This window comes from Mustela putorius, unplaced genomic scaffold (assembly GCF_011764305.1).
Source record: "Mustela putorius furo isolate JIRA1106 unplaced genomic scaffold, ASM1176430v1.1 tig00003988_pilon_pilon_pilon, whole genome shotgun sequence".
Classification (NCBI taxonomy): Eukaryota; Metazoa; Chordata; class Mammalia; order Carnivora; family Mustelidae; genus Mustela; species Mustela putorius.
In genome coordinates, this window is record NW_025422127.1 from 16,802,364 (window position 1) to 16,827,843 (window position 25,480).

The window sequence follows — 25,480 nt, forward strand, 5'->3', positions numbered from 1 at the left end:
GTGTATTCAAGGGGATGGTAATTTGTCCCACTCAAAGCCACTGCCCTATCATCTCTTCATATATATATATATATATATATATATATATATATATATATATATATGTCAGAAGACATGACAATCAGCAGAAACTATTCCCTGATGGAACTCTTCCTTTGGTTAGTGCAGCCAAGATTAAGGCCACCATAAATGCCAACTTGGTACTGGTACAGGCAGTTCTTCGATTTAGGAGATATGGTTCCTCCTAAAGCCCAAGCCTATCCACACCTAATTTGGTTGTATTTCTAAGCCTAGCATCACCACCATCGTACCACTCCACTAACACATAAGGAGCTCTCTGGGAGCAAAGTGTCACAAAGTCAGAGCTCCTTAACTTTATTCTTTTTTAATATTTCATTTATTTATTTGTTTATTTGTTTACTGGGGGGTGGGACAGAGCAGAGGTAGAGAGAGGATTCCAAACAGACTCTCTACAGAGCCCAGTGCCGGGCTCAATCTCACAACACTGAGATCATGATCTGAGCTAAAACCAAGAGTTGGATGCTTAAATGACAGAGCCACCCAGGTACTCCCAGGGTTCTTTAAGTTTAAACAATGATGCCTAAAGAGTTAAAGGAAACAGGTCAGAGATGAAGAGAGATAGATGAATTGAAAGAACTGAAGGCTCTTCAATTATATGACTTCTTCCTTAGTATAGTTGGAGGAAGGAACCTGGCAAGCTCTGAAGGTACTGTCTTCCTAGCTCCCAGTGCTAAAACCAGCTCCCTCAGACCTCAGGCTACAAAGGGTGTGTAAATGCTGTAAAATTCAACACCACCATTTGGTTATTTACCATGTTCTTATGATGCTTCTAGAACCTGATTTGGCTATAAGAACATCATCTTGTCTTAAGGTATAGCATAGGGAGCTGTTCAACAGAGGGGCAATCAAGATAAGCATGACACTTGTATTCATGACCAAGTCCTATCCCAAATATGCTGTGTGAACTTGAGCATTTTTCCTTCCCTAAACCTCACTTTCCTGTCCTATAAATTGAAGGGGATAAGCTAGAGCTGGGTAATATCTAAAGGCTCATCCAGAGTCAGCCTTCTTTGAAATGGCTTCTAGATTTCTTTTTACCCAACTGTATTAAAAATGAGTCCTAGGTGAGCCTGGTGGTGGGTATTAAGGAGGGCACACATTGCATGGAGCACTGGATGTGGTGCATAAATAATGAATCTTGGAACACTATAAAAATAAAATAAAATTTTTAAAAAATGAGTCCTAGGGTAGAGAGTTCTCTCATATATGACAATCAAACATATGTTAAGTCATGGGCTTTCTGTTTGTATCTTGCATGTTCCTGAAGTGAGTCTCTTCTCACCCACCCATCTTGCCTTCATCCAAAAGAAATGAACCTTGGACAATCTCCATCCAAAAATATTATCCATATAACCAGTAGAATCTTTTCCTGGGCTGTGGTGGCCCCATGGGGACTTGTACAAGGTGCCACATCGCCCGATGCCACACTCTCACTAATTGCAGATTCTGTGGCTGATTCGAGTTAGTGATTTTCTCCACCACATGAGGAGTTCTGTTCTGCAGGGAGAATGAAACCAGGACCAATGCTGTAACGGCCACTCTGAAGAGCAAGGGTTACCAAAAATAAAACTCATTGTTGCGTCATATTAAAAGGGTAAGAGAGGGTGAAGAGGAAGAATGCTCTTGAGCGAAACTTCTATTTGAAATAAAAAATGATAAAATAATGGCTTCTCTAAGCCACCAGACTGGGTTCCAAGCTAAAAAATTCCTGCCACTCTGGAAATGCAGCCCACCGCTGCCTTGGGAAGGGAGTGGAGATTGACTGGACAGATTGACACCAGTGGAATTAGATGGTTTATATCCCAAGTCAGCCTGCTGGGGTCAGAAGGTCGGTCAGGATGGCCAGAAGTGACATCCCAGTCTACCTGCAATCTATCTTCAAGTCACATTTAAACTTAATTGATGGTTTCCATGGTTATGCTCCCCATTCCTGGTGTCTGTAGTGCTAGTTTGAATCTTAATACCCGATTCTGGTAATTGCCATTTATTTCAAGCTCCCTATTTCAGGTATGGTCCTAGATGGAACCGACTCAGGACCCAGTATGCACTACAAGTAAGGGGGCACTCTTCCACACTCTTCTAGTACTTCATGAGACAACAAAAACATCCTTCCTACAAACAAGCTGAACCCTAAGTTTGGGGATGAAACCCCTTAGAATTGGGTGGGGGTAAAAGCAAAATAAAATATTTTGATGAAATCTCCTCTTTTTATGGTTAGTAGTGGATGCAAATGGAAACTCTTGTGCAGTTTTTCTGATGTCACAGAGTTGAGGGCAGGAAAGGATTCAATGGTCAGTGTCTTCAGGAAGTAAGGCCAACCTAGTTAATCTCACCCTAGACAAGTTGTAGATGTGACAGTCAAGGAAACTCCCAAACTTGGCCATGGCAGTGCCAGTGCCCCAACCTGCTCACAGCAGCACCTCTACCTCCCCACTCCCCAACAACTATCAGATACTGCTCAGGCTCTCCTCTTCCCAGGTAGCCCACAATCTTGGGACTAGGTGTTTTGCAAACTAATGCTCTTCCCTCCCCTTTTCCTCCCCACCCTCAATGCCTTGTTCTGCATCCTTTTGCTTCTTGTAGTGAGCATGCCCACAAGCGAGACCGAGTCTGTCAACACTGAAAACGTGGCTGGAGGTGACATCGAGGGAGAGAACTGCGGGGCCAGGCTGGCGTGAGTAGGCACGGCGAGCCCAGAAACTCGGGCTTCTCCAGGGGTGAGGGCGGGGATGCTGTGTCCTGAAGTCACAATGGGCTGGCCCTTCGTGGGTGCAGCAGAGGTCAGAGAAACAGAAAGCTCAGGCAGTGACTTCTGTGGAGAAAAGAAGGCACTGGGTTGAGTATGGCTCCTAAGCAGGGCCAGGAGTCTTAACATTAAGACCAGTCTCTAATTCTGCACTCCTGGGAGAGTCTGACTCAGGATCTGGAGTCCTTGTCCATTACATCAGAGAAATACAGGACAGGGGTAGCGGGACAATGAGGGGAGGTTGGTGGTGGCTCTGAAGTCTGTTTCTTCCCAGCCCACTAACCCCCCATCACATGAGGCACCTAGGTGAGGGTTCCTGGGTCCTGCTAACCTAACCACCCTTTCCATTTTGGTAAATGTGTCCTGGAAGAAGAGCGAACAGGTAAGAAAATACCCTGGGAGATAATCAACATGTTGGTCCTTCTCTGCAACTCTAGTTACCCACCTAGTGAAGGGAAACAGAGATGCCTGAAGTGCAAATTTGAGTTAATAAAAAATTCACCTGTGCTTAGATTGGAACATGGCCAGACACCTCCTCCAAAAGCAGATCCAGCCTAGATGCCCACAGCTTCCATTCCCTTGGGTCAGACCCCAGGCTTCAGTCTTCAGGGAACGGACTGGCCCAGGACTGGCCTGGTGCACAGAGGGACAATTCACACATGAACTATCACTGTCTCCCATCTTTGATCTTAAAAATGGAAACCAGTAGTCCCTGGGAAATGTTCCCCCCAAAAAAAAAAAAAAAAAAAAAAAAAAAGAGGAAAAATAATTTTACTGCTAAAAATAAGCAAACTGCTGATTCTATTACCAGCATCTCAGCAGAGTCCAAAGATTAAAGTCCTATTCTGTCAGGGATTCACATTGACCTTGAGCATGAGGCCTCCTGGATCATTCAGGTTCTGCTCTTGAAAGTGGGCTTGATGGGGTAAGGACTGTAAGTTCATCCCACTCACTGAAATGTATGGCATAGAGGAGGCTGTGAGTAGGACCAGTCCCAAACAAAATGAGTTTCTAAATCGCTCCATCAGTGAAACAGCATCTTATTTCACCCTTCATCCCTGAAATGACTCAATAGTCCAAGCAAACTCCCATTCCTTTAAAAAGATTCTCCATAGGTGAGTCTGAGCACAAGCCATGCCAGCCTTGAGCATGGTCTCCAAGAAATGAGAAGGGAAAACAAGACTTAGGAACAGACTGCCTCTTGCAACTTCTATTTCCAGGGTACACAGGGCTTTCAGCATCACTCACTCTGACAGTGGCACCAGGGAGTCTGCACTGCAGATTTCTCGGCATCATTGGGAAGCAATTATTGTCAAAATGTTGTTAAAATACGGGGCTAATTACGTTTTTAAGCAGCAGTCCAAGCTTTTCCCTCTTCTCCTTTTGGAACCATACAAAGCAAGCACTCAACTTTTTGCAAATGGACCCCAGCAAACCTGTGGTCTTGAGACCATGGAAGGGTGTAGAGAAGATGGTGGAGGACCCTGCAACTCAAGATTTGGGGCATAGCCCAAGTTGCAAATCAAGAGGGACCAGGGAAGTTCCTAGCCTTAGGAAGTCACTTGAGAGTACATATCAGGAGAGCATGGAGATATGTTGGAAGGAGAACATGATTATCCTCTGGAAAGGGAAGCTGGCACCTCTAGTTTATCTGTCCTTTCCTTGAGACATATTCTGCAGGCTGGAAGAGCTCTGCAGAAATGATCCCTGTTATCCTTATGAATATCCACATTTATGCTTCTACTCTGTGCATATAAAATAGCTAGACCCAGTCCTAGGATTATAATATATACTTAATAAATTATGGTCTTTCCCCATCTCTTTATCCAGCCCCATCCCACTCCCTGCCTCAGACAACCATGGGATAAGATTGCCAACATTCCTTGTAGAAGAAACAGTATGAGAAGAGGCTGGGGGCTGAGACTGAGTGTGATGGGGAGGAGACAGTGAGGGGCTGACCTTTTTAAAGCTAAGAGGTAAAAGTCTTGTGCAGTCAGATGAGGTCAGGATGAGAATTTATATGTAGTGAGAAGGACTGATGAAGATGATCCCTGAGGGGGTGAGGGCAGAAAGAAAGAGGAACTGAAATATGGTATTTTGTTGGGAAGAGGGAGTTGATGAAGAAGAAGGAGACATCAATGTTTGAAGAAAGAAAATAGTAAGGACGCTGAAGTAAAATTTGAAGCAAGGGTCCAACTGAGGGACCTGCAGATGCCATGCAGGTAACAGGACATGGTGGTCCAAAGCTTGGCTCTGAACAAGGATAGAGCCACACCCTTGAGGTCATTAATATAAAAACTATTAATGAGGCTATAGGATGAGGGTTGGCCAAGGGCTCAATCTTGGGAACCTGATAGAAGAATAAAAACAAGTAAGTGAAACGGATGAAGATGTGTTAAGAGAACAGATAGCAGCACTTGCAGGAAGGCCACAGGAGAAAGAGTTTCAAGAGAGAACTATCTATTTGTACCTTCATTCAACAGTGTGTGCAGCTTGGTGCAAAGTGATGGTGAGGCATAGCAGTAGAAAAATATTGATACATCTCATTGGAGTTTACAATCTGGTGTGGAAGTGGCATTAAACAAGTAAATAAGTCAAAGTATTAGGAAAGAAAAGTAGCTATAATGTAGGGTTAATAACAGGTTAGACTTGCAAGTTAGGAAACACTTTTTTGAAGAATTAAATTTAAGCTAAGAAATGAAGAGTAAACATAAGTATTGAGGTGAAGAGTAAGGAAGAGTGTTCCAATCAAAGGCAACAGTGTGTTTCAAGGCCCTTGGAGGGAAGACCAGAGAGACCAGAGTGTCCAGGACAGGACACTTGGGAGGAGAGGGAGAGAGGAGGTTAGACGTGGGGTATGGCCTGGTAGGTGCCTGGTGATCTTTGTCTTTATCACAAGACTGTGAGAAGCCACAAGAACATGGAGCTGGCTAGGGAGATTGATTGGGTTATTTTTGCATTCTCGAAGGATCACTTAGATGTCAGGGAAAGAATGGGTAGAAGAAAGACCAACAAAGAACACAGTAAAACACAGTTCAGCAGCCTCGATAGTAGTTAGTGAGGTGTGAGATGATGTTGGCTCAGGCTAGAGTCACATATGGAAATCAAGAAAATGGTCATGGGTTCTGGAGCCATACTCTCTAGGACTTATTTGCTGGAGCTGGAGACTTAGTGAAGGAGAGGGGTGAGAAGGAGCCAGCATAGGGCACTCCCTCCAGAAGTGAGGCTGTGGAAGGGTAAAGGGAAAATAAGGTCATAGAAAGGGAGTCAGCAATGGCCAAGTGAGGCTTTGTTTTTTCCTTATAGTGAACACTGGGGAAGTTTTCACAGCAAAGAAGTGACCAGTGAAAATGGAGGATCTAAAGATGCTGGAAATGAGTAATTATAGCAAGACATTGCCTAAGTAGAGGAGAATGTTGACTTCAGAGACACAGTTGGGGACACTAGATTTACAAAGGAAAAAGGCATTCCTTACCTCTGGGACTAACTGGAAGATAGACAAAGAGACCTGGCATCAGGATTCCTGGGGTCAAGTCCCAGTCAGCCACCAACTAGCCATGAGACCTCAACCAAAGCACTTCTGAGTCTTGGTCTGGCCCTCCAGGACGTGAGGGAGTTGGCTTGGTTGTTGGCTCAGGACACTCCTAACGGAGGCCCAGGATTCCTGGGGGCCATTTTCAACACTTGTACATTCGGGCTTCCATGTAAGATTTCATATGAATAAAACATTCTACAACCCGATAAATTGCAAACCATAGATCCAGGTGACATCTAAAGATCCCTTCCAAGTTCTCAAACTCTATAGTTCTATAAAGAATATAGAATTAGAAATAGACTCTGATATAGAAAGTCAATGATAGGAGACATACCAAATTATCTGTCATCTCATCATAGAAAGTGAGGGTTAGGTGTCCTAGGAACCTGATGAACAGTACAGAAGATTCAAGCTAGTGAGTCACCAAGAGGTCACTAAAAGATCGCTGAGCAGTGCTGAAGCCACAGTGGAGCCCGACATCATAAATGTGAAGGCAACCTCTTGAAATGATTCGACAGATTTTTTTTTGGCAGCCTGCATAGTCCAGAAGCACTAAAAACAGAAGTGTGAACCAGAATAGCAGTGTAGCAAGGCAGACAAAGTACAAGTCCCAGGCCATGTGTTGAGGGCAACGTCGATCTGATGCTAGTACCAAGCCAGGAACTGGAAGTTAAGACTGGCATTAGCCCAGGAGCCCTGGAAGGGGGTGAATGATGGGGGAAGACCCAGTGAGGGAAAAGATTGGTTCAAAGCAAGAGCAGGAGGATGAATAAAGAACGAGAATCTGGTCAGAATGTGGAGCAACTGAGTTCGGCACCCGGTTGTTGAAGCAGTGCTCTGTGATGAAGAGGTCCATTACCCCTCTAGGAATAACAGCTGTGGATGGTGTTGAGGTTATGGCATCAAAGAGGTTGAGTCAGATGTGTGTCAGCCTGGGGCCATCTGACTTACATTAAAGGCAAATTGGAACAGTTCGGGGAGATACTATTTTATACCACAGGTAGTAAACATATGGTGCTCATTACTCTAAGAAGGGGAGAAAGGCTGAAATATAAATAGGCCTTCAAGAAGTAAGTAGTTAAGCAAAAGGAAAGGGGTTTGGGGCTTGTCTCTAATTTTGAACCTTAGTATCAACAAAGAAAATCATGGTTCCCTGGAAGGTTTGTCTTAGAGGCTTGGGCAGAAAAAGTATCTTGGGTTGAAGCAATTTCATGTCCAACCCAGTGGAATTGTTCTGATGGTTTTGAGTGTGAGTTACTGTCCACCTCCTAGCTCTTCTTTGAGAAGCCATTTAAAAACACAAGGTAGGAATTGTACCTCACTAGGACAATAATGATAGAAAAAGCCGAGAAGACTTCTGAGCAAGTTGTGCATCCTCCATTGGGATTTGGAAAAGCTAGAGCCTCTTTTTGCTGAGGAATCTTAAATGGTTTAAAAACCAGTAGGAGGAAGCATTTGCCACACACCAGCCAACCCAGGGTGTGGTGTGGGGGCCATAACACCAGGCTGCCATAGATTCCCCAGCTTCCTTACGCAGTGAGACAGACCAGCTTTCCAAACCTTGAGCCAATGGTAACTCCCCAAGAGGTGAGGCTGCTGAGCAATGGGGTCCTTCTGTATTCATGAAGTGGGATCCTACTGTTGACTCCCACCTATGTAAGGAAATATGGAGGAATCAAGACACGTGGGCTTTAAAGAGTTCTAACCTCAACTCTCCAAGAGTTGGGATTTTCCTTTGTCTCTAGACACCTGCCACTGGAACAATACCCTCCTCTTTCTTAAGAGGGGTGTTTAAGCAATGTGGCATTTGAAAAGGGATGAAAGTTTCTGACCCAGTGAGCCTAAAATTATGCTCCAATCCCCTGAGATTAGCAACAACAATAAAAAATCAGTCTTCAAGCATGGTGTCAAGGGTTATACATCAGAGCTTGTAACTAAGTGGGAAAGAAAGTTCTGCTCCATTTCCTCCTCTTCAAAATGTGCCAGAATGCCAAGGAAGGGCCCATAGCTCATGAACATGCTGGAACTAGGACTAGGATGTCATTTCAAAAAGTCACCTCAGCTCTGATCCCCCTCTGTGCTCATGTCCTAGAGTCATTTTCCTGGGAGATAGGATTTTGGGTTTTAAGAACCCACTTTTGCTTATGACTCCCTTGGACTGAGAGAGCCTTAAAGGAAAGAGCACATGGTCTGCACTGAAGGACACCCCCCAGAGGATCATTGAGACATTTCTGAGAGGGGTCAGTCCGGACTCTGTAGACAGAGTCATGAGACTAAAGGCCACAGTCATACACTTTGGCTTGTGCCTAATAGCAAAGAGATCAACTGCCCAAAATAAGTCTAGTAAAGACCCTGAAGGTCCTCAAACTCAGCCTGGGCCTGCTGGGGGAGAGAGGACCCCGATTCTCCATCACCCAATTAGCAGCTGGAAAACATTTGTTTCCCCCATTAAACTGTGGCTCTAAATAAAAATGCTGCCCTTGGCTCCTGGTCCCCCTCCCACACGCTTTGTTAACATGTGATTAAATACTCCAGCCCTAGCAGGCAGTCTTGGGGGTGGGAAAAGGTTATTAGCTAACGGTTCAGAGCAGTAAAGGCACTTGGCTAGGATTCTCAGTGCCCCAGAGATATAATTATCTCATGCGCGATGGCTTTGCCACCTGTCACATCTTCTGGTTTAATTTTTTTTTTTAATAAAAAATAACGAGAGGGGTTGTTTTCTTGCGATGTGACAGAGCTTGCTTTGTGCTGAGCTGGGACAACACAGGTTTGCAGTGGCCGCCTCCCAAACTCCCTGATCCTGTTTTCTGTCTGCATCTGTCTTCATCTTGCTACCGGTGCCTCCATCACTTTCTTCGTCCATAACTTGCATTCTGCAGCCATCCGTTTGCGTGTCCATCTGAGCATGGCTGCTCCACCTGCAGTCCCCCTGGATCGCTCCCTGAACACCAAAGCCTTTTCTGACACATTGCCTTCAATTGCTTTGTCTCAAGGGCTTTTGTTACCCCACCTCCTTCCTTCCTCCCTCCCTCTCTCTCTCCCTTTCTCTCGCTTCCTCCTCCTTCCCTCTCCTCTCTTTCTCTCCCCCCCCTTCCTTCTCCCATCCTTCCTTCTCCTAGTCTCCCCTGGACTCTCCAACATGAACTCAGTACCCTCAGGGCCTCCCTGCAGGGTCCACCTTTCAGGGGGCCTCCCTCACCGTGACCCCTTGAGTCACACCTGTCCTGTGCTTTTGCCTGAAAGTCCCCCACATCTGCAAGGCTGCATGTGACTGTCAGTATCCTGGGTTTCTGTTCCTTTAGGCCCAGTTGCAGCCCTCGGGCCAAGACTGGGGGCCTCTCAGTTCCTGGCAGGCTTCTTTTGCTTATCTTCCCCTCCTACCCCAGCATTGGCTGGACTCCTGCTGGGACAGCAGTGGGGTCTGATGGCATATTCTTGCCTGTGGCTTCCGGCTGGTGAGACCTTCACATATGCAGAGCTCTCTCTCTCCTGCATGGCTCATTCCCAACACACAGTCTAACCTGACTTCACAGGACCTGCTGGGCAGATGCTATGTGCCACGTGGTGTCCACCCTCTCCAGGGACCATTGGTTCTGCTTAGAAAATACTAGATCTGTAGACACATCAGCTGGGCCAGCCCTCAGTGTCCACGTTCATACACATAAACATGCCAAGAGATACTGACAAGTAGGGTTCTCTCTCTCCAAAGTCATTCCACGTCACTCCACACATCCATCCGGCACCCTTTCTAGTCACCCAGGGCCACCAAACTTCTCTGGAACTGCTGAACGTCTTTTAAGTGGAAGAATATAAATGTATGTCCCTTGGTAACATCTCCTTTTTCTCTTTCAGCCACCGGATTTCCAAATCAAAGTTCAGGTGAGTGAAATGCATGCTCTTCTTTCCCACCACACACCAGCTCTGTCCTTGACTACACTTTTGGGTAGCCCAAGGTAACAGCAAGGGGGGAGGTGGTTACAGTGAGGGTGTTATTCTAAGGAGTAAACGGCTGTCTTTTGGACGGCTACCAAGAAAAGAATTAGACTTATAAATCAGATTCCACATATAATTCAGGGGTTGATATTTGTCGAATTTTCTTGGCCAGTCTTTTTGGCAAGGACCATCCCTAGGAGGTTGTAAGACCTAATGTGTCTCCATTCCTTATAAGATGAAGTCCAGTTAAAATAAATATAATGTGGACACTTGCTACTATTCTTGCCTACTTCATGTTTATGGAATACAGTAAGAAATCAATGTTAAGGATTATGGAAAGAATAGGATCACATTGCTGTTTCAGAACCTTTCACAGGACCCATCTTCAGCCCTGTGTCTACCTTTCCAGCCTTTCCTCTTGCACTCCTCTGCCTGCACTCCTTGTTCCAACCACATGGAACTTCTTGCAGCCCCCAGAATGTTCCTTGTCCTCTCAGACATCAAGGCCTTTCCGTATACCCTTTCTTCACCCTGAAGACATCGTGTCCACATGTCTTCATCTGGGGAATCCAGGTTTTTGTTACGAACCTCAGATGTTACTGCATCTACATCTTATGCAAACCCTTCCAGGGAAGTTACTCAACTTCCTCCACTCCCATAGTGCTTTGCTCATACCTCTGTCACAGCACTTAGCATACAACACTACAATTATTGGCTCACAGGCCTTCAGTAGGCTCTGCATGCCTCAGACATATTCTTTCTAGAAAGCCTAGCTAACTGCCTGCCCAGGAGTAGGCTGTCCATACATATATGTTGAATGGATGAATGAATGGATTTGTGGAGTGGAGATGTGAATTTTCCTCCACAAAGCTTGTACATGCCAAAAATATTGGTGTTTATGTTTTGTAATTGATCTAATCTTGCTTCCCCAGCCTCACCCACTGTGTAACAGGAGCATAAATAACACTAAATTTTAGTCCAGCTGGGTAAATGGAACCCAGTGCTATGCTTTAAGTAGTCCCTGAAGGTAAAATGTTCAGTCTCTCATATTTCTACTTCCCCAGCTTTTCTTCAGAATGGAGTCTGGATGCATGAGGGCAGGGAACTTTAAGATCCTGGGAAGTAAATGGGGCTTGTTAAGGGCTGCTTCTGGAATCCTTCTGAGTCCTTTGCCTATCTATACTGTTTGATGGCTAGCCTGGGCTTCTCTCTGAAATTTCAGATACTTAACGGGATGCAGCAGCCCACCTACTTTGGAAATCCACTGCTGGAGTCCATGCCCCCATATTTACATATGATCTTGAAATCTCGACCTCTGCTGTCTGACCCCCAAGCTCTGTCAGTCCCTGACTTCAGCACCTCCATACCTCATCTGAATGCGTGGACACTTCCTGGTCCTTCACACTACATGAACAAGCTATGGGGAACCCAGAGCACTATAGCAGGCTCACCTACCTATTTGCCTCCTGCTGCTGCACCAGCCTGAATAAAGCTCTGAGGAAAAAACTGGCATTTTCCCAGGGGCCTGCAGACATCTTCCCCCATACTACACCCAGTGGAGGCTACCCACTAGCCTCAGCACCCCTGGGACTCCCCATGACTATTTGGGTGTTTCTAGAACAACCCTCTGCAACCTCTTGAGACTTGGCACCCAGGGCTGAGAATTTAGTGAGGACTCTGGTGTCTGACTTTCACCTCTATTTCTGATAACTTCTTTCTCCCATAATTCACTGAAATTGGAAAATGTAGGCCTTTCTCCCCTTTCTCTCAAGCTAAGACCTCCTTTACATTAAAAAATCTTGGACGTATTGCATGGAGCACTGAGGGTGGTGCATAAACAATGAATGCTGGAACACTGAAAAGAAATTTAAAAATAAATTAAAAAAATAAACACACACACACACAATCTAGGGTCAAGTCTACCAGACCTAGCTCTTATTACATGATAGAAATTTCTAGAAATATAAAAAAATCTTTTCTTTCTTGGTAATGCTTGGATTTTACTGCTTTAGCTCCATGTCTAGAGAAGTGGTTAATACATAATAGGGAGTGAATTAATATTTGCTGAATGAATGAATGCATGGTCTTGCTTCAGTAAGACAATAGGCTTACACAGTCTCAGACAAAATGTCTAATTTGACAGTCAAAGCTGAGAAAGCACTTTGTGTTCCTGACAATTTTAAATCCCCCACACAATAAAAGTAAAGGGATCTAAAAATCCATTTGCAAATATTTCCAAAATATCATTCTCATTACATGCAAATGAATGAATCATAAATGAACAAATGAATGAGTGAACAAATGAAGGAACATGTTCTGAAGGATTGGAAGAGAAATGACACTTTTGTATGTACTCTATCTAGTAAGAGATTTCCCAGGAGATTCTGGGAACATTTTTCTACCCAGTGACCCATGATACAACCCATCCTTTTAACAAAGGAGAGGAACAGTGCCCCCCCACCCCCCCCAAAACCTTGGGACTCTTTGCTAAACTTTGAGACTCAGCTCAACCATCTACTTAACCTCATGTATTTCAACCACTGAATCTCTGGGAAAGGTTTTTTCCTGTGCTGCTACTATTTGAGATACAACAGAAACAAGAGAGAAACCTGTATTCCCAAAAAGCATACTATCAGTAGTTTAGCACTATCATTCAACCCATTTTTAGATGAAGATACTGAGGCTGAGACAGACCAAGGGTCTCGTGCTCACATCTGGCCAAGTCAGAACCTATAGCCATGTCCTGTATTGCTAACCACCATGCTAGCCTAGTGAAAGGTTCTGCCCGGGAATACTGAACCCTGTTTCTGCTCAGTTATTATATCTTAAGCATGGGCCCATAGTTCTACAGCAGTGTTGTTGAATAGAAATACAGTGTGAGCCACATTAGGACTTTTTAAATTTTTCTAGTAGCCATGTTAAAAAGTAAAAAGAAACACGTGAAATTAATCTTAATGTAATTCATTTAACCTGATGTATCTAAAACATTACCATTACAATATGTAATTAATATAAAAATTATTAATGAAATATTTTACATTCTTTTTTTTTTCTAAGTCTTTGAAATCCAGTGTATTTTACCTTATGACATGTCTAGGCTTGGACTGGCCAATTTCAAGTGCTGAAGAGCCACATGGGGCTAGTATCTACTGCATCAGACGATATGGCTCTAAAAGGTCTAAGCAGGTAGCAAACGGTGGCACTCTAGATGCTACGGCCCACTGATGATGTGTGTTTAAAGAATATCAAAAGCTGGCAATGGATTGAAAATTCCATAAAAATTATCAAAGTAGACCCAGAGCCATTTCTGTCTGCTGAGAAGTTTGCCGTTACAGATGCAAAAGGAATGTCTCCTCGTACTTCCTACATCCTGGGTGTGGCAGCCGTGATTGAAAAATGTATTCTGGTACACTGAAAAGAAATTTTAAAAAGAAATAAATTTTTTTAAATGAAAAAATGTAGTATAGAGGGAAAATGGAGAGAGAATTTTTGCAACTCAGAAATAAACTTGTAGGCAGTGAAGAGCCTGCTGCATTCTAAAAAAGATACTAAAATTTGAGTTTTTTTAAAAAATTAAAATACCCTGATCATTTTCTCAGTTTAACAATGACAGTTTCCAAACAGCCTATTCTGTTTGTAATACTGAATGATGCCAAGTCATGGTTTACTTAAAAGAAATGCTAGAAGAGAGATGATAGGGGAAATTCGGCCAATTAATTGTCTTATAATATTAGGGGAATATAAGGGTAGTCCTTTGGTAAGCCAAGTTTCCACTTGGAGGAATTAGTCACAATGAGGAATTTTACAACACTTGGGTCCCACTGTTCAGAATAGGATTCAAACAGTTAAGGAACAAATGATTTAGGAAGTCTTGTGCAATTTGCAGGGATTAATCAGATAACCTGTTGGAGTCTCCAGATCATGACTTTATCGAGTTCTGAAGTGAATCCTGTAGGGTTCTAAAATTTGGGAGGACAGTCTTGCCCCATCTTCATTGACATGATCAGCTGGACCAAGGCACATATCCAAATTTGTCTACTGTCTAATGGTCCATTCTAAGTTACTTATGTATAGTATTACTTATGTATAGTAATTAAATTTAATCATTTTCTGTGTGGCTTGTTCTCAGTTAAAGGTAGGTACTTACTGTAGCCACTAGAAAGAGCCTAAACTGTCCACTATTTTGAGGTAGTCTACTCTTCTAGATGTCTATCCAAAATTATGTGCCAAGCAAGCTCTTTTAGTAACGCTGCCCCTCCCTCACCCCACCTTCATTGCTGGGTCACAAGAGCTCCAGAGCTCTCAAGCCTTGTCTTCAGCAAGAAGTTAGTAAATCTGCATAGAATTGTCTCTGCTGTTCTGTCAAGCTGTCAGTCAAATGTCCCTACCGTGTAAGATGGACTGCACTAATTACTAGGGTTGTACAGCAAAGTACAAGACACAGTACCTTTTCCTTGAGGGTCTTGTGAATCTCTCTGAAGAGGCAAGAACCATATAGTTAAAGAAAACTGACAACATGGGGAAATGGGAAGCCATTTCCTCTTGTACCCTTTGCTGGCTCCTCCACCACTGGCTGGGAGGTCCTTTGGTGCACTCCTGTGGCACCTCTGTGAAGCCAGCCATGGTGTTAAGCACACTCTTTGATTGCTTGCTTAAGGATCTTTATTGCTCACTTAGGATTTATGCAGAAAAAGACTACCTATCACGTTAACTGATGCATATCTACTATCTATCCCAGGATAGTAGCAAATATTTCTTTAATGTACACTTAAAGTGAGTAATGCAGATGTAAGTGGGGCAGGAATTCTGAGTCTGGGAAGACTAGAAAAGTTCACCATGGAGAAGCTGGGACTTGAGCTGAACCCCAAAGAATGGGCAGGACATAGAAAGGGGAGGTCCTGGCAGTTGTAGTGACAGTCCACGGAGGTGGAAAGGCAAGAACAAAGCCCAGACTTAGGAAGAGGTAAGGTGGATCCCAGGGTGAGTTGAGCAAAAATTTTCCAAGAGAATGGTACAATGCATGGTACAAAATTTTGAAGAAGTAGATTAGGCACATTCATATCCGCCCTTCTGTCCTATGTCTACATATGGGAACTTCTATTTCTAGAGTAAATGACTTTTCTAGTTAGTATGAAGGGAACGTGAATAGCAGGCAAATTTCTCCTCCCTATTTTATCATTTAATTTCTATATCCTCCATGCATGTGTAAACACACAAATAAATTTACACATTCTAATAAATCATTACATTTATTAAACCGTAGGAAGCGTTGCCAGGAAACCAGTTGTCAAGCAAAGCTATATTTTGAAGAGTGGGAGGTGTATAATTATCTTTAAATACTTTCTCTGGATAGTAATTACCCCCACCCCCACCCCAGCCCAAATCCATGTGACTCCCCTGAATGGCTGTGCATGGGAACAGCACGTTTGACAGCTACTGCCCTGCCTCTGTCAGCCACTCCTTAAGGGGGTCAGGCAGTTCCAGACCCATGGGACAGGCCTGACCTTGTGGCACCCCACATCCCAAACTTGGGAAAAGAGGAGCTTAATCAAGTTCTCCGTATGAAACTGACTCTGAGTCCATTTCTACATACTGTAAGGGATCACAAACTTGAGTCCTTTGGACTCTGAGTAACAATTATCTGTGATTTCTCTAACAAAAGATTAAATCTATTTAAAACACCCTTTGAAACTACAATGTAAGCTATTTAAAGTCATATATGAGTTTGTCCTGCAAATTCATTTTTCAGGAAAAAAAAATAGTTGTACCCAATTTCTCTATAGTATTAATAACCACAATGACAGGAAAGAAGCAGTGTCCTGCCCTATTGAGATAAGACTCCTCAGTACCAAAAGCTGACAAACTTCAGAGGAGGCTAAGGACCACCTAGGACCCCTCATCTCATCCTTTGCCCCTTTCTTCACCCTCCCCCATCCTCATTCTTACCCAAGGTGGTATGTCAGAGAAGGTAAGCCTCCCTAGCATTTAGAAACTTTAATTTTCTGACCTGGATGCACTTCTTCTCTATGTAGTGGATTAGCCTCAAGTAGCAGATAAGTGTCCCCGACAAAGGGATAACGCTTACTGGAGATGGCATTCAGGCACCCACAATGAGCAAGGTCAGAACAGAATACTATTTGATTCATTCTTTCTTCCCTCCCTGTTCTGCAGGCCAAAAACCAAGTTCTCCTTACTGTTCCAAGGAGACAGTTCTCTTCTTAGATCTTCTTCTCACATTTCTAATCTCATAATAGATATTAACAAAGATTTGGTAACAGGATTTTCCACAGATATTAGGTAGAAAATATAGAATGAAAATACAGATGAAGTCAAGCTATCTTGATAGGCTGTTTTGGGGGTGGGTGGAGGAACCCATTGCAGTAGGGGTTTGCATTTCCAGAAACCTAGAATACAGACTTGAATACAGCTACTCATGGACTGTTATTCTGAGATGCTGCTTTGCCCCTTCCCACCTTCTTTCTTACCTGAACCAGGGTGTTGCCTTCCAGCTGCCTGCTGGGTCTCTCTACACACATGACATGCAAGCACCTTAAACCTATTTCCTGAGCTGAGCACCCCCACCATTCTCCTTGTAGCAACCTCCCTACCTACAGCACTCCTTCTCTTTGTCTGGACCTGTAATTATTAGAGGTACGACTCTTCCAAATCACCCCAGCTAGAAATTTTGGCTGTCCCTTCCATACCTTTCTCTTCCAGTCAGGCTCAAAGTCCTATTGATTCTGTCTCAAAATAACACTGTCAACTCAGTGTCCTCTTTTCCATTAATAAAGCTACTGCCTTCATCTTTTCTAGCCCAGATGGCCAAAAGAGCATTTCTCATACTTCCCCTGATCTAGAAATTGTTTTGTTGGTTGTTTGGTTTTCCACTGGAAGCTATGAAGTCCTCTACCATAAAATTTTAAAATGTGAGTGACTCCTTGAGATCATCTAGCTTAATGGTTCTCAACCATGGTTACAGATTAGAACTACCTGGCGAGCTTTAAAATTTACCCAGCCCCCAGAAAATCAGATTAAGTTAGTTTGGAGTTGGAGTCTGGGTACTGGTGAGGGTTGATGGTTATGTGTTTTAAGCTTCCCCAGGTAATTTTTTGTACAGCCAGGATTGAGAATCATTGACCTAAGTCCCTAAACAAGAGACCAAAAGAACATTATATGGACCGTGGCCGAGCTTCCAGGTGGCCATGTGCTGCATGAGCTCGGACATAGAAATGTGTGTATGTGTGGGTATGTTTGTTTCTTCTGAACAAAGGATCTAAACATTCACTCAAAAGTTTCCATAACCCCATAAAAGCAAATAACCTCTGATCCAGATTCTCCCATTATGCTTTACAGATGAGGCAGCATCTGGGCAAAAGATTGGGCTGGGGGGGAAACCAAGTCTGGCTCTGTCACTGTGTGATGTCTGTCAAGGTACTCAACCTCTGTGGCCCTTAGTTTTCTCCTTCTCAAAATCAGGGTAACACCTGCTCTGCAGGGTTATTTAAAGAATCAAAGAGAAGGCATGAGAAGTGTCTAGTACAATAACAGGCATGGACGGGCGCCTGGGTGGTTCAGTGGGTTAAGCCGCTGCCTTCGGCTCAGGTCATGATCTCAGAGTCCTGGGATCGAGTCCCGCATCGGGCTCTCTGCTCAGCAGGGAGCCTGCTTCCCTCTCTCTCTCTGCCTGCCTCTCCATCTACTTGTGATTTCTCTCTGTCAAATAAATAAATAAAATCTTTAAAAAAAAAAAAATAACAGGCATGGACTAGTCCTACTACTACCATCACTACTAATAATACTCTTACTTGTGCAATACAATTTTGAATAATATCATTATCATAAAATAAAAATACTTATTTATACCAGATGTATTATGTGGCATTTTATCAATCCCCACAATATTCCTGTGAGCTTGACCCTATTCCCTTTTTACAAATGGGAGAACCAAAGCTTAGAAGGGTCAGGGCCACACCCAAGACCACACAAGTAAGTGGCAGAGCCCAGTTAACTGACAGGAAGCTTATCTCCTGGTCACCAGATTGCACTGCTCTGCGGAGGCCAAGTCCGCAGTCCAGGGAAAGGATGGTGCCTTTCATATTGGAAAAATGATGAATTTCACAGCCACCTCCCCCACCCTTCTCTCCTGACTCCCTTTCCAGCCGCTACTGGCGCCGGTGGAATCGGTTCTGTAGAAGAAAGTGTCGTGCTGCAGTCAAGTCTAATGTCTTCTACTGGCTTGTGATCTTCCTTGTGTTCCTCAACACACTCACCATTGCCTCAGAACACTACAACCAGCCCCACTGGCTCACGGAGGTCCAAGGTGAGAGGCAGTCCCTGGTGCTATCCTTCTTTACTCTTGCTAACTCAGCCCTGAATCCCAGGGAGGGAATAGTCACAGGCATAAGGTTGACGGGAAAGCCACCAGTGTCCGTGGCTCTTGGCAGGTGCCGTGCTGGGATCACCAAGAGCTGAAGAGCTTGCAAGCCCCACAGTAAAATGCAGAGCCTCATTATAAACAGATGTGGTTCTTGGCTGGGCCCACATGGTCTGCCTGCCTCAACAGTCACTATTGTGTCCAGGTGACAAGAACATATGCTATCCTTTATTTGGCTATCTCAGACCCTTGGCTGCCAACTTCTCAGAAGAGAATTTCAATACCTCAGGCCTTACTGTATCCTCCAGATGGGTCTGCTAGAATGGGTGTGGATGAAGTGAGCAAAAAGCCAGGAAGGAGTTCAGTAGTGGCCTGACCCCGAGGAGCTATTCTTCGTGAGCATATAGCAGTCATCGCCCTTCCCTGGAGCCCTAGAAGAGGACTTCCCTAGCCAGTGCCTCCACTCCCAGGGAGTCAAGCAGACACGAGGGCTTCATTCCAGAATCCTGGAAGGTAGACAGTCTCCCAGTGCCTGGGGTAGACCCGAGTGGCCTGCCCCCCTCCTCGATTGCTTTGGGCAGAGGACTCACCTCTCAAAACCTCCCTCCTCATCTCTGAGAAAGCAGCTGGGGGAGTGAAGAAAATCAGCGCTCACAGCCTTTGATGCTTGGTAGATCATGTTTACAGTGATTATAACTAGATAACCCTTTTCCTGGCCATTTGGCCCCGGTTGTTCTGTTCTGGCAGCAACGTAGGGGAAAGGTATTCTGTCTGGGAAAGGGGAACCCTGGCCTTTCTTCCAGTGGTGATAATTACTGTTTTCTCTCTCCTTCTCCCACCTCCCTCCTCTCACCCCCATGCTGGGATCCTGCCCCCTCGCCTGAACCCACCAGACACGGCCAACAAGGCACTGCTGGCCCTTTTCACTGCAGAGATGCTGCTGAAGATGTACAGCCTGGGCCTGCAGGCCTACTTTGTGTCCCTCTTCAACCGTTTCGACTGCTTCATTGTGTGTGGGGGCATCCTGGAGACCATCCTGGTAGAGACCAAGATCATGTCTCCCTTGGGCATCTCTGTGCTGAGATGTGTCCGGCTACTGCGGATATTTAAAATCACAAGGTATTTGGTCTCTCATTTCCCTTCAGACCTGGGACTCAGGGAGAGGTTCTTCCAGAAGGCAAGGGAGGCAGAAAGGCCTGGGAGGGAGAGCAGCTGCTATTTCTTGAAAGGTCTGTCCTTGGCTCATATACGATGGAGGGGAATTTTTCTTCATTTAGATGGCATATCGTTTAGAAACTCCTTTGGCTGCTGATACCAGAGACAACTCAGTGGCATAAGCATATTTGGGGTTTGTTCGGTTACATAAAAGAAGTGCAGAGGTGGGCAGTCCAGGTGGCTTCAAGAAGGCCTCAGGGACACAGTCCCCTTGTGTCCTTTGCTTTGACAGCCTCAGGACTGCCCTCCAGGGCCGTGAGGTGGCTTCCAGAGATTGAGCCATCATGTTTGAATCAAGGCAGGGAGAAGAGAAGGGGTGAGGGATCAAAGTGGGGATCCTTCCTGGCAGAGTCAGCCCCTTCTAGAACTCTTCTAGACACTTCACCGAAAGCTCTGTTGGCCATCCAACTGAGAAATGTGGTCTTATTGCTGTGCATGTGCTGCCGAAAATGCAGTCAGGATTCCTTAAGTGGAGAAGGATGATGGCTAGTGTGCCACAGATGGTTCTCACCCCTCCTTCCACACATTCACCCCCTCTCCATCTGCCTGTCCATCCACCCACCCAAAGATTGCAGGCTCCCCAACTCTCCAGGTCAAGCCGTGATTCTCATGAAGAGGACATGCGCAGGCAGGGGACAGGGAGGTGGGCAGCATGTTCTAAAACAGTAATTTTCAGCCATGTTGAGACCCATTTGGAGTGGTGAAATCAATTGATTGGATCACAGCCACCATTTTTAAACAATTTTATTGAGATATATTTCACATACTATATAATTCATCCGTTAAAGTGTACAATTCAGTGTTTTTCTATATATTCACAGAGTTTTGCAACCATTGCCACAACTTAGTTTTGGAACATTTTCTTCACCCCAAAAAGAAAGCCATACCCACTCCTCATTTGTTCCCTCTTTCCTCCCAGTGGCAACCACTAATTTACTTTCTATCTCTGTAGATTTACCTGTTTTTGGCAATCCCTATAAATGAAATCATGCAGTATGTGGTGTTTTGTGACTGGGCTTCTTTCATTTAACATAATGGTTTCAAGATTCACTCGTGCTGTGGCATGTGTCAGTACTTTATTCTTGTTTATGGCTAAATAACGTTCCATTGTATGGATGGATATACATCGCGTTTGTTCATTCATTCATCAGTTGATGGACATTTGGTTTATCTCCCCCTTTTTGCTACTATTAATAATGCTGCTATATACAGTCATGTTCAAGTTTTTGTATGGATGTACATTTTCATTTCTCCTGGATATATATCTAGAAGTAGAGTTTCTAGATCATTTAATAACTCTACTTTAAGATTTTGAGGAACTGCCCAATTGTTTTCCAAAGAGACTACGCCATTTTGCATTTTCACTGGTGATATCTATGAGTTCCGATTTCTTCATAGTCTCATTTTCAAAGAAAGAATGAAATAGAATAGGAAAATATCAGAAGACCTCACTTGAACATAACCACTGTTTCATAAAAATCTGAGTTGCAGTATAATATGTATTTCTCACTGTGGGATATGGTCAAACTTGAAGGGATGTGTCAGAAACATGTGGTACAGAGAGGGCTCAAACTCTGGCCCCCAGAGGTACAAGCATCCTCTCCAGAAGAGTCTCTGCTTTGGGATCCAAACTGACAATAGGGGCACTGTAACTATCAGTTGGATTGTGTTGGGGGGGGAAGGGAATGGTTTCAGCATCTTTCATTCAAAGACCTGGAAGTAACCACACCCTGCTTGATGTGTTCTGAACTTGGCTGAGTGAGTAGTCAAGGCTTGCAAAGCTGCCTTTGCTTTGCTGTTCTGCTCTTGGCTCTCTCAACAGACCATTCCTGCAGGGATGTCTAGGGTCGAGAGTCAAATGAGAGAAAGCATTTAAAGAGCTCAGTTCAGTACCAGGCACAGGGACACTCAAAAGCCAGAGGGTTGATTATTAATCTAATTGTTACCATTGTTGTTACTAGGAGGAGGGAGAAGAGGAGCGCTGAGACCCATCTAAACACATACACAGTCTCATACTTCTGTTTCTCTCCTATGTTCATACTGCAAGCTCCAAGAGATGGGGCAAAAGGAGTATGGTATGAACAGAACCCAGGAGACGTTTCCTCTGGCTGGGGAGATGGAGTTTGTGCACATGAAATCACTGAACAAAGATCTAAGGCAGAATAAAATGAGCCAGCAAATGTTGGAATAGGGGAATACATGCTCTGGGAAGTCAGAAACAGGAGAGAGTCCCTGGAGAAGATTTAATGTCACAGGATGGGCTCCAAAGACATACAGAATTTAAACCTACAAGTTTAATGCTCTTGAGCAAACACCTCTCTACCCCTCACCCCCAGAAGAAGCTCTCTCTGAATGCCCTGAACATCTTGGTATTATAGAAAATCCTTGGTTTGTAGTAAAAGTAGTAGAAATATAGAAACAATTATTGTTAACATGCATCAGGACTTACTCTGTGCAGATAGTGTGGCCTGACTAATTTCACTTGATTCACTCTCACAATAACGTATAAGAAAGAGTCAGAGCAGGGCACTATTAACTATTCCCATTTTACAGACAAGGAAAACTGTGGTTCAGAGACTTCAATCACTTGCGCAGGCCACACAAACTGCTCAGGGGTGAATCTAGGATTAAATAGTATGTCTGTCTGTCTGACCTCAGGTTCTGTGCTCCTAAACATGACTGTGAACTGTGGAGTTGATCATTAAACTGTCTTGCTGTCTTTATCCCGAAGATATGACTTGGGATTTTTATAAGTTGATTCTTGTTATTAGATATTCATTGATTCTACCCATTCTTCATTGGGTCTGATAAAAGCTATTTTTAACTTGGAGTTTTTAGTGCCTCCTAAATAAGTCTCAGAAGTCTGTGTGTTTGAGGGTTTATTTTTGCTTCTGTTTTCTAGATTCCTATAGAAAAGAATTCTTGGGGCATCTGGGTGGCGCAGTGGGTTAAGCCTCTGCCTTTGGCTCAGATCATGATCTCAGGGTCCTGGGATCGAGCCCCACATTGGGCTCTTTTCTCAGCGGGGAGCCTGCTTCCCCCTCTCTCTCTACCTGCCTCTCTGCCTACTTGTGATCTCTCTCTCTCTCTCTCTCTCTCTGTCATATAAATAAATAAATAATCTTAAAAATAAAAAAAGAAAAGAATTCTTGTTCCTAGATATTGTCATAATGCCTTGAAGAGATTTGACAGTCATTCTACTTCTAATCAATAACTTATCTATTTCTAAGCTAAAACTATCACCAAGAAGCCATTTTTTAAACTCTTGTCTTTGCAGAAAGCTTCCTGTAGTCCCTCCATGGGAAACTTTGGTGGTATTTTCAGATTTCTACAAAGTCTATAAACATAATAATTTAATTATCTAATTGGACGTTACTTTGGTAAAAGCCATCATCTTCCCATTTGCAAGCATCCAACCCCTCTAGGGGCTTTTGGAAAACAACACAGAGACTATAACTATGTGGGGAATCCCATGCCCCCTCTGAACCTTATCTCTAGTATACTCTAGAGACCAAGAAAATGCCTAAAATATGGGCTGGGAGTGGACATCATGGTCCCTGGAGATGGATCATCTGTGCATGGGCCTGCTATCAGGCAAGTATATTTCTTTCTCTTCTTTTAAAACCTCTTGGAGAATACTTTGTAATATCTTATTACTATTTGTATGTTAAAGAAGCATTTTTTACAATGTGTTCTGAACCAGTGATTGTGATTCTCAAACTTAGCTGAACTCATTAAGAGAGCTCATGAAGGATCCCCACCACTAGAGATTTTGACCAGCAACTTCTAGAGAGTTCCATGCTGGCAGTCAGTGACCTCACTTTGAGAAGTACTGGCCTAATTTCCTATTGTTCCTTTGTCCACTTCCCTGTCTTAAAATATGATCTTTTATATATCATTGGAAACCTTGATTTTTTCATCTACACTCTCTACTGTAGCCCTTAACCATGTTAAGATTGTACTTTTGATAGTTCTTGACTGGTAAAATATATAATGATAAAAAACTTCTATGAATTTAGCAAAGTTTTTAAATTATTTGAATTTTATTAATTCTTATACACCTGTGCACATTTGAAAAGTGGTAATGTACACACGAGACAAGCTATTTATTTAGAGTGCTGTAATGGTTGGTGTATCCATGGATTCATGGATCCCTTCCTATAATTCCAAGTTTCCCTTCCCTCACCCAGGACCTATGATCTGAGTTTGGAATACTGACCTAGACCAAGAGAACTCCACCATCGTATTAAGACACAATGGTATGTCCAGAACAGTCGAGCAGTGTGTAGCAAGTAATTTGTTATTATAGGAGCTGAAATACCAAAGTTTATGAACGGTTTCTATTCCAAAAAATAAATACAAAAAAATTCAACTTTGTTCCTGGGACACCCTCACTCTTGGTCATTTGCATTCCCAGATATTTTTATGAACGGGCAAGAATGGGCTGGACTTACCACTCTTCATGCTGCCTGAAGTCTTCAGTATGTGACAAATGTGAATATAGTATATGATGAAAATGAATTATTAATGTGCTTATCTTTGAGTGTTTGGTCAAAATCTGAAAATGCCTTAGAGAGTATACTATGTATATGAATATCATCCATCCTATATGTCTCAAAAAAAAAAAAAAAAAACAAGACTGGGAACCCTGCACTGGACTGTAAATCAGTTCATTCCTAGGTGTTAATAATATTAAGAATGGTAAATTATGGAGTAGGGAAGGCAAGATTCCTGTCTCACTGAGAACAGAAAGGGACCCACATGGCCAAAATTTTTGTCATCTTTGGATACATTATCTATTCCAGTGGGCCCTCGGGCCACGTCATAGATTGAGTTCTTTCTTCTGTTTTGAGGCTTTACCAGGCTCTTGAATGTTGCTAGTTTTAATACCAAGTATGTCTACTCATTGTCAGCTCAGTCTGACTTATTCTATGGGGAGGAAGAAAGACTTCAGTTAAACTAAATCTGGACATGATTCCAATTTACTAATCACATCTCATTTTTTATACAGTTGGTTTTTAAATGCACTGAAATCCCTCCAGCCCTTGCCGTTTTCTCTCTTAAACTTTAAGTCCCTTTCTTTTTCCAACTGCTCTTCCCCTGTGGCTCCCTTCCCAGGCCCTGAAATGTGAGTTTGGGCTGACTCAGCACAGACAGATTTACTGGTGAATCATGATCACATATGGCCTCCCTCCATAGCGCCCCAAGGTGAGAGCCTTTTGCAAATTCTCCAAGCTCTAAATGTCTCCATTCAATTACCAGAGTCTGGCCATGAGTATCTGATCCAACCCCACACCACCCCAAACTCCCCATTCTAGCCCTCCTCTTCTTAAGGCACCATGGAGGCTCTGAGCTCCTTAAGGACCATTATTAAAGAGATATGTTTGGCATCTGCCCAGTTTCCAGGCCAGGGTCTATGGAGAAGGCAGCTCAGACTCAAGAGCCTGCTCACTGACATCAGCATGAAGGGTGGTTATTCTCTGGGATGGTAACTGGCTGGTGTCATGTACTGGGGATTAAGAAGACACCATTGGTGACTTGAAGGTGCTCCCTCCTTAACCTGACACATCTGGTACAAGGGCCCACTAGCAGAACT

The 25,480-nt window shown here is 43.7% G+C and overlaps 1 protein-coding gene across 40 annotated transcripts in view; it reads left to right on the forward strand.

Annotated features, from left to right (window-relative positions):
- CACNA1C (calcium voltage-gated channel subunit alpha1 C) overlaps positions 1–25,480 on the forward strand; it is a 735,043-nt gene that overhangs the window by 581,164 nt on the left and 128,399 nt on the right. For all 40 annotated transcript variants that reach the window (XM_045071752.1, XM_045071757.1, XM_045071772.1 and 37 more), the window contains 4 exons: positions 2,665–2,755; positions 10,215–10,241; positions 18,455–18,615; positions 19,563–19,788. In XM_045071752.1, the coding sequence (XP_044927687.1) occupies positions 2,665–2,755; positions 10,215–10,241; positions 18,455–18,615; positions 19,563–19,788 (505 nt within the window). The remainder of the gene's footprint in view (positions 1–2,664; positions 2,756–10,214; positions 10,242–18,454; positions 18,616–19,562; positions 19,789–25,480) is intronic.